Below are 8272 nucleotides of genomic sequence, written 5' to 3' on the forward strand. Positions count from 1 at the left end.
TCCGTAGAGGACTTCAGGATGCTTTCAGCCTGCAAAATGTGGAGGCGCCCACGTGTGGCCTTGTCCCCCTCACTCGCGAATGGAGGTGCCCAAGAGAGGCTCCTGGAGCATGTCCACGAAAGCAGGGCGCTGCAGGGGGAAAGCCCACCTCTCAACACGGCGCCTTTGCCGTGCAGAAGAGTCCCGAGGCCCAGGAGGTCTGGAGTGGGAGTGGGTTGAAGCTGGGGCAAGAAAACTCGACTCCAGGCTGAAACGTGACGTGCAAATCTTCGCTGGGTTAAACAAACAGCCGAGCGAGCTGCAGCTTCAGCGGGGGTGGCGGTGGGGGCGGACGCAGCTCGCGCCGGTCTGTGTTTCCAAAGTTGTTACAACGTGAAAATAAGCGGCTTCGTGCAGCTTGCTGTATGGGTTGATGCCTCCCACCCCCACGCCAGCCCCCTGCGAAACCCGGCAGATAATCAGCACTTCCCACTGTTTAGTCGTATTTGACAACTGGGTTAACCTGGTATCTAGGCGCTGGCGAAACGGTACAAAGGGTGCCCTCAATTACCACTAGAAGCTTCTGGTGTGAGTGGCACTTGTATTACCCCCAGGGTCAGAGGCCAGAGCGACAATTAGGAAGTCACTTAGACCTCTGGGGGAAATGGCGCGATGCGCAGGCTCCAGGCCCTCCCAACAAGTCTGTGGGTGTAGACCTGGACGGAGAGGCCTATCTCTCTCCTCTCAGAGGAGCTGTCCTTTCGCGCCCTCTCCTCAATGTGACCCTGGAGTGGGTAAAACCGAATCCAGTGGGAGAAGGAACTGGGTAAAAGACAAACGACAATGATAAAATTGTGAGCGAGAATGATGGATCCCAGCTGAAGTTGTGCTCCGCAGGCAAGAGCCTAGACACACAAAGTGAGCGTTGACATTTCCGTCTTTACTTAGGCCTTGCTGGCGCGGTCTCCGCCTCGGCGCCCCCCACCCCCTAGCCTTCTTTCCCACAAGTGGGGAGTGGACTAGGACTGTCAGTTCTAACTTGCATCATCTCGGGGTGGTTCGGGGGGCTTGTGGCTTGGTCTCACCGCTACTTAAACCTGGCTCCGTGCGTCTGTGTAAATTTTTAATTGCACTGTAATTTCTTCAGTCTCTAGCCCGCGCCTCCCCCCACCCCCCAACACCTCGCTAGCCGCCTTGACTGGCACGCGCCGGGAGCCCTGGCTTGGGCCCCTCGGCGCGTCTGATTGGCTGCGGGGCAGCTCCCGTCTGCTCCGCCTGCGCCCTCATTGGGCGAGAGGCGCAGCCAGCGGCACTTCAAAGCGGGTGCTCCTCGCACTTAGGCTGAGTTTAGCCGGCGGGAGCCTGGAGTCCGCTCGGCGCGAGCGCGGGGACGCGGGAGCTGCGCGGGATCCGAGCAGCTTTCCGGAGCAGCCGTCAGGCTCAGCCCCGCTCCCGGCCCCGCCGCGCAGCCCAGGGACCTGCTATGGCCACGTCTATACTCGGGGTAAGTCGGAAGTGCGGCAAGACATTTGCTTGTTTTAACTGCAGTAAATTTTCGTTATGGCTTCTACGCGTCGGCGGCTCCGGAGAAACTGTTGCTGCCGGACAGCAGCTTCAGCGCCTTTTAGCACTTTCCACATATCTGGGGCTGGTTCTTTACAAGTTATTGAAACCTAGGAGATGCCTTTGTAAGAAAATGATTTGTTAAGCAACGCTTTTTTTTAGGTGGCTTTAAAGAAAACCTAGAGGTTTCTTTTCTTCCCCTGGTGATTTATACCCCATCCCCCCTTGCTCCGGGGATTGTTGCAATTACGCGACAGTGGTGTTTCCAGAAAACAGCCTTAATCGTTTTGCAGTCCATGTAGTCACGTTAACAAACATTTACAAACATTTACACTTCTGTGGCTCCCCAGTTCGCTTGTGACTTGAAATCCATAGCTGGGTCCCTTCTCGGATTCTTGTTTTCATAATCGAGGATGGGGGGGGGGGGCTGTAAACATTAAAAACAACGTTTCCTATTAAAAAAAAAAAAAAGTCAAGTCGTAGCCACCCTTGGAAGCAGTGTCCCAAGTTTCCCCCGCCCCCAAGCCGCTGTTTCGGCCGCCTCCGCCCTCACCCGGTGTTTGTTGTCGTTGTGTTTACTTCCGTGCTTTACCCCGAAGGGCGATTTGGGGGCCTCAGTGAGAGGAGCGGGCTTACGGCGAGCGGGAGGCGAGTTACCCAAGTCCGGCCCTGGGTAGGGGTTGCAGCGGCGGAGACGGGGAGGACTGAGACATCTTTGATTTCTAGCCCCACCGAGGAACAACTTTCCAGCGCCGGGGCTCTCGCCCTTGGGATCGCCTGAGCCCCGCGCGGGGCGCAGCGCATCCTTGGCGAGCGCGCGGGGAGGAGGCGCGAGCCCGGGAGCCACGACTCCCCGGGACCAGCCGCGGGGGAAACGAGGCTGCTCACGGGTGCACTTTGTGTCTTCCTCCCACTTCTTCCTGCCCTCCTTCTCCTTGCTCCCTCCCTCACCCCACCCACTCTAGGAAGAGCCGCGCTTTGGAACGACCCCGTTGGCCATGCTGGCGGCGACCTGCAACAAGATCGGCAACACGAGCCCGCTGACGACGCTGCCGGAGTCGAGCGCCTTCGCCAAGGGCGGCTTCCACCCCTGGAAGCGCTCCTCGTCCAGCTGCAACCTCGGCTCCAGCCTCTCGGGCTTCGCCGTGGCCACTGGTGGCCGCGGCTCGGGCGGCCTGGCGGGCGGCTCGGGCGCAGCCAACAGCGCCTTCTGCCTGGCCTCCACGTCCCCCACGTCGTCCGCTTTCAGCAGCGACTACGGCGGCCTCTTCTCCAACTCGGCGGCTGCCGCGGCGGCGGCGGCCGGAGTGTCCCCGCAGGAGGCGGGCGGCCAGTCGGCCTTCATCTCCAAGGTGCACACGACGGCGGCCGACGGCCTGTACCCGCGCGTGGGCATGGCGCACCCGTACGAGTCGTGGTACAAGTCGGGCTTCCACTCGACGCTGGCGGCGGGTGAGGTGACCAACGGCGCGGCGTCGTCGTGGTGGGACGTGCACAGCAGCCCGGGCTCGTGGCTGGAGGTGCAGAACCCCGCTGGGGGGCTCCAGAGCTCGCTGCACTCGGGCGCCCCCCAGGCCTCGCTGCACTCGCAGCTCGGCACCTACAACCCCGACTTCAGCTCGCTCACGCACTCGGCCTTCAGCTCCACGGGCCTCGGCTCCTCGGCCGCCGCCGCCTCGCACTTGCTCTCCACCAGCCAGCACCTGCTGGCTCAGGACGGCTTCAAGCCGGTGCTGCCCTCCTACTCGGACTCCAGCGCCGCGGTGGCGGCCGCGGCGGCCAGCGCCATGATCTCGGGCGCCGCGGCCGCCGCCGCCGGGGGGAGCTCGGCGCGCTCCGCCCGCCGCTATTCTGGCCGCGCCACCTGCGACTGCCCCAACTGCCAGGAGGCGGAGCGGCTGGGCCCGGCCGGAGCGAGCCTGAGGCGCAAGGGCCTGCACAGCTGCCACATCCCGGGCTGCGGCAAGGTGTACGGCAAGACGTCGCACCTGAAGGCGCACCTGCGCTGGCACACGGGCGAGCGGCCCTTCGTGTGCAACTGGCTCTTCTGCGGCAAGCGCTTCACGCGCTCGGACGAGCTGCAGCGGCACCTGCGGACTCACACCGGCGAGAAGCGCTTCGCCTGTCCGGTGTGCAACAAGCGCTTCATGCGCAGCGACCACCTGAGCAAACACATTAAGACGCACAACGGGGGTGGCGGGGGCAAAAAGGGCAGCGACAGTGATACGGACGCCAGCAACCTGGAGACGCCCCGCTCCGAGTCCCCCGACCTCATCCTACACGACTCCGGCGTCAGTGCCGCCCGGGCGGCGGCGGCGGCGGCAGCGGCTGCGGCAGCGGCAGCGGCGGCGGCGGCGGCCTCGGCGGGAGGCAAGGAAGCCGCGTCGGGCCCCAACGACTCTTAGAGGCCGGGCGAGAAGTGCGAGCGAGCAAGTATAGACACCGAGAGCGAGCGAGAGGTTCGGAGGGCCAGCGAGCGGGGCACGGACGGGCGGGGGCTCCAGGGACGCCCCCCCGGGCCACCACGAAGCGTAGCTGCACCCGGCTCCTCGGCCGCTGCTCGCCGGCCACGCCAGGAGCTACCCTCTGCTGTCCCGGCCCAGACGAGAATCGAACGTGTGATCCAGGAACAAAAGCAAACCGTCCTCCGACACAACACTTTAAAAAACTGCACACATACACAGACACACACACCGGAGACCTACAACCACAAGCACTCACATTAGCGCGCGCTTGCGCGCGTACACACACACACACGCACACACACACACTCTCGCACAAACTTCTCGAGCGAAGAGCAATACACAGAAACGCTCCCTTTTCCCCCACAGCCCACCCCCCCTCCACTAACCCTTCTCTTTCCTTTTCTCGAAAAACAAGCCACCACTCTGCAAAGGACTGTCAGAACATTTGAAAACAAACGGGACCTATAAAAACAGACCCTTTGTGTGGATTATATTATATATAAAATCCTCCAAGTCCTGCTTGATATCTACTTACAATGAGACTTTTTTTTTTCCTAAAAAGGAAGCATCAAAAAAGGCTTAAGGTGAGAAATTAAACTGGAAGTCTAGTGACAGTTTCTCTGTATTTCATAACATCTGTATAAATAGGGTTCAAAAAATTGTGTTCTTTTTTATTTTCTTGTAAATGTTCATTCGAATAGAGGTTTTTTTTGGTGAATTCCTGAAATTCAGGGAGTTTTTTTTTTAATTTTCTGATGCACTTTGTGAAAGTCAGTATATATGTAAAAGATATTTAATATGTTGAGTTATCATTTCACTCAAACACGTAAGTTAAGGTCATCTAAAGAAATTAAATGCGTTTATCTGTATGAAGAAAATCTTGACATCATATTTTCATTTTGGTATTATTAAAGGACTCTGAACAATACACTTCCTTTTTTTTTTAATCCTGTTCCCCTGTCAATAACCTTTACGTGGGTCGACTTTTTTTGTTGGGAAAAAATTCCTTTAATGTTAGTTTTAGGTAATGTAAGGTTTATGTGAGTTATAAAAGCCATAATACATATACGTTTTTGAGAAGTCAAAATTATTTATTTGTATATCAATAGTGTAAATTAAATTGGGTTATAAGTACGTGTAGTTGTATTACTTAATGAGAGAGCTCTCAAAAGGTGACATTTTAAAACTCTGGAGCCCCTAAAATAAAGCAAAGATCCTTGGCAGCTTTAACTGGGGAGGTGCCTACACCTCCCGGAGGGGTCAGACAAAACTCCAGTGGGTTTGTTTGTTTTTAAAAAGCGATTTAAAAACAATCTGTGAAAGGAAAAAGCTTTTTAAAAGAAGTCTTTTAGCTCCCAAGGCCCTCTATGTTGGGAGGCGACTCAGGGGAATAAATCGCTAGAGTCAATACCCCGGAAAAGACATTTCATGCCTAAATGAAAATCTTGTTAAATGTTATTAATTTTGACTTAGAGCACACAGCAGCCCCCTGTGCCTTGTATTCCCTTATTAGGGATTCATGTCTTATCAAATATCTAATTAATCTCCTAGACATCATTTGTTCTGGCCAACTTTATCTCAGCTGGTCCACGGGGAAAACTCCAAATATTCTCCGTGACAAAGCTCCCTTGAAGATCTTTTTAATTGTCTAAATTAACTGCACCAAATTTGCATGTCAAACGGTAAAGGGCAACCTGAGATAAAATGTAAACGTTTTAAAAGCCCCCAAACTAAGCACTTGATTTGATAACTAGGCTTTTTAATGTTATGGAAGACAACTGCTCCTTTCCTTTTCAAAGACGGCTGATCTATGCAAATAGTGAATTGGAAATGCCTAGGTCCCCGCGCCGTCAAATGGCCCTCGCAGGTTATTTGAATATCAGTGGCGCTGCTTCTGAAAAGGTTCAAGGATGCTCTCTGACTTCTTTGTGATTACTCAGTGCGGCGTCTTATTCTGAAGAAAAAAAACTCAGGAATAATTAAAGGCTGGGATCAGGCCTGGGAACACATTTGGGACAGGAATCTCATTTAGACAGTCTCTTTCAAAATAAGGCACAGTTAAATTGACCAGAAGGCAATTATTGAAATGAAAATTATTTTCACTCTCTTTGTCTTCTGACCACCAACTTAACAGCCCCAGTTTAAAAGAGAGGGAGAAGAGAGAGAGAGACGAAAAAGAAAATTGGTAAATGAGATAATTTCGCAATTCGAAAATGTTAATTTAGAAAATAAAGTACATATTTACAGAATAAAAATATTTCTGAAAGGCTCCCCACACAATAGGAAACACAAGCAAAGTCAGCCCCAGTGGAATTTTTTTATTATTATTTTTACTGTCCATCTTGGGAACTTGAATGGAGGTTTGATTTTTAGGGATGAAAAAATAAATTATTGTTATTAACTACCAACAAAATATTTTCTTGCAAACTCTGCTCTGAAAAGCCAAGTAGCAAAGTAGCGATAAAACATGGAGCTAAGGTCCCCAGAGGGGTATTTGCAGCGTGAGGTTCGGTGTCTTCTTCCCTCTCCTCGTTCTCGCGGTCCCCACAGCCTCGGCTACCCCGCTCTTCTTCCTCGAGTTTTTCTTCTCTTTGACCATTTTCTCTCCCCGCTCCAATAGTTCATATCCAGGACCTCCCACCCTAGCCCCCCGCGCGCCGCCCGGGTCGGGCCGGGTCTCCTGGAGAAGCCGGCCGGGGTGCGTTCGCTCCAGGGTCTTTGGGCCGTGGCGCTGGAGGCCGAGAGAGCGTGCCCTGCGCGTTTGGGGGCCGCGGGCCGGCGGCACGGAGGTGAGAGTGTGCTGGGGTTTCCTGAGGTATGAGGGCGCCCGGGCGTCTGTCCCAGGCAGCTTTGTTTCTCGTGGATAATAAAGGCAGATCAAAGGGCCTGGCCGTGCAGGTCCCGCTCGCCGCGCGGCTCCCTCCGCAGCCCAGTGATCAAGGCCTCTGCGCTCTGCCTCTGCCCCGAGGGTCAGCGGACGTCCATCACCGCGGCTCCCGAGAACCGCGGGCGGCGGCCCGGCCCGAGCGTCCAGCCGGGAGACCGGAGCTCGCGGAGTCTGCACCCGAAGGAAGCGGGGCCCCTGCCCCCGGGCCCAAACCGGCATGCGAACACAGATTCCAGTCCCCCCTCCTTCCCACCCTCCGCGCCAGGGGCCCCTGGGGGCGCGGGGAAGCCTTGACCTGAGCGGTGGCGGCCGGCGGAGGCCGAGCAAATTGGAGACAGCGTGCGTGGGAGGGGAGGGCCCGCGAGCCGCGAGACCCGCGCGGTCTGCGCGGGAGGTGGGGCCGCGTCTCCCCAGGGCCACCTCGGGGCTCCGGTCGCCTGGGATGCTCGGGCTCCGGGGCCCGGGAGGAGCGGGCGACCGAGGCAGGGGTCCGGGCGCAGACCCCCGGCGCGGCCTGCAGGCCGGGGTGGGGCGGGGACCGCGGCCTGGGTGTTGGGGGCACGGACCGGGTCTCCGAGTTCTGCGCGGCCCAGCTGAGGGGAAACGAGATTTCGTTTCAGCCGGTCTCTCCCAGCGTTTCCTGTTCTACGGCTTCCTGAGCGCAGTAGAGGCACCGAGAGCTTTTCCTCAGGCCTGCGCCCACCCAGCCCCCAAGCACACCCTCCCCCCGCGGTTACCTTTTGGGGTCTATTCCCGCCCCCCTCCCCCCGGTGGAATGAACTGGAGCCTACCTGATGAGGAAAGAGAGAAAGAGGAAAAATAGAGAAAGATTTTTCTTTCCTCAAAGAGAGACAGCAACGTTATTTTGACGAGATTAGACTGTGCACCTGAACCGCGTGTCTGGACATTCCGTCAAATAGTTCTAAGTCGTGTAAAATTGAATTTCTTGTTATTCAGATGGAAACTTTATTTATTTTAACTCTAATCTTATTTGCATCTATTATCTGTATTCACCAAGGCTCTCTCCCACTACAAAAATGCAGATGAAGTAAATCTCACATAAATCCCGCCCATTTGTGTAATTGGTATACTAAGTGTTTATTTTAAGTGAGAATAATTTAGCTACAAATTTTCTTAAGGAATAACATTCTTAACACATTAAAAAAACTGAAAACTCTGATTTGCTTTTATGTTTGACAGTCGCTCTTGATTCCCTTAAGAAGAGCTCGGCGAGTGCGGCTCGCTGGCGCCATCTAGAGCTCCGGGCCGGGAAGGCCGCGCCGTCCGCGGGGCTTGTCGCTATTAGCGCCTGGAGACCGGCGTTTGCCGCCGAGCAGCAGCAGCCCAGCGAAGCGAGCAGAGAAAAGCGAGTGTTTGT

At 55.5% G+C, this 8272-nt stretch overlaps 1 protein-coding gene across 1 annotated transcript; it reads left to right on the plus strand.

The window, feature by feature from the left end:
- The first annotated feature begins 1325 nt into the window (after positions 1-1325).
- Positions 1326-5005, plus strand: SP9 (Sp9 transcription factor). The gene is made up of 2 exons (XM_032880483.1): positions 1326-1483; positions 2508-5005. The coding sequence occupies exons 1-2, from the start codon at positions 1463-1465 to the stop codon at positions 3945-3947; spliced, it is 1461 nt and encodes a 486-aa protein (XP_032736374.1). The 5' UTR covers positions 1326-1462; the 3' UTR covers positions 3948-5005.
- Positions 5006-8272: the final 3267 nt, after the last annotated feature.

The sequence above is a fragment of the Lontra canadensis genome, unplaced genomic scaffold (genome assembly GCF_010015895.1).
Source record: "Lontra canadensis isolate GAN:19392208 unplaced genomic scaffold, GSC_riverotter_1.0 scaffold69, whole genome shotgun sequence".
In the NCBI taxonomy this organism is placed as follows: domain Eukaryota; kingdom Metazoa; phylum Chordata; class Mammalia; order Carnivora; family Mustelidae; genus Lontra; species Lontra canadensis.

Bases quoted from the DNA above. Each gene is read 5' to 3' on its own strand.
- SP9 (XM_032880483.1), top strand. From the start codon at position 1,463: ATGGCCACGTCTATACTCGGG. The intron at 1,484-2,507 runs GTAAGTCGGAAG...CACCCACTCTAG, and splicing joins TGGCCACGTCTATACTCGGG to GAAGAGCCGCGCTTTGGAAC.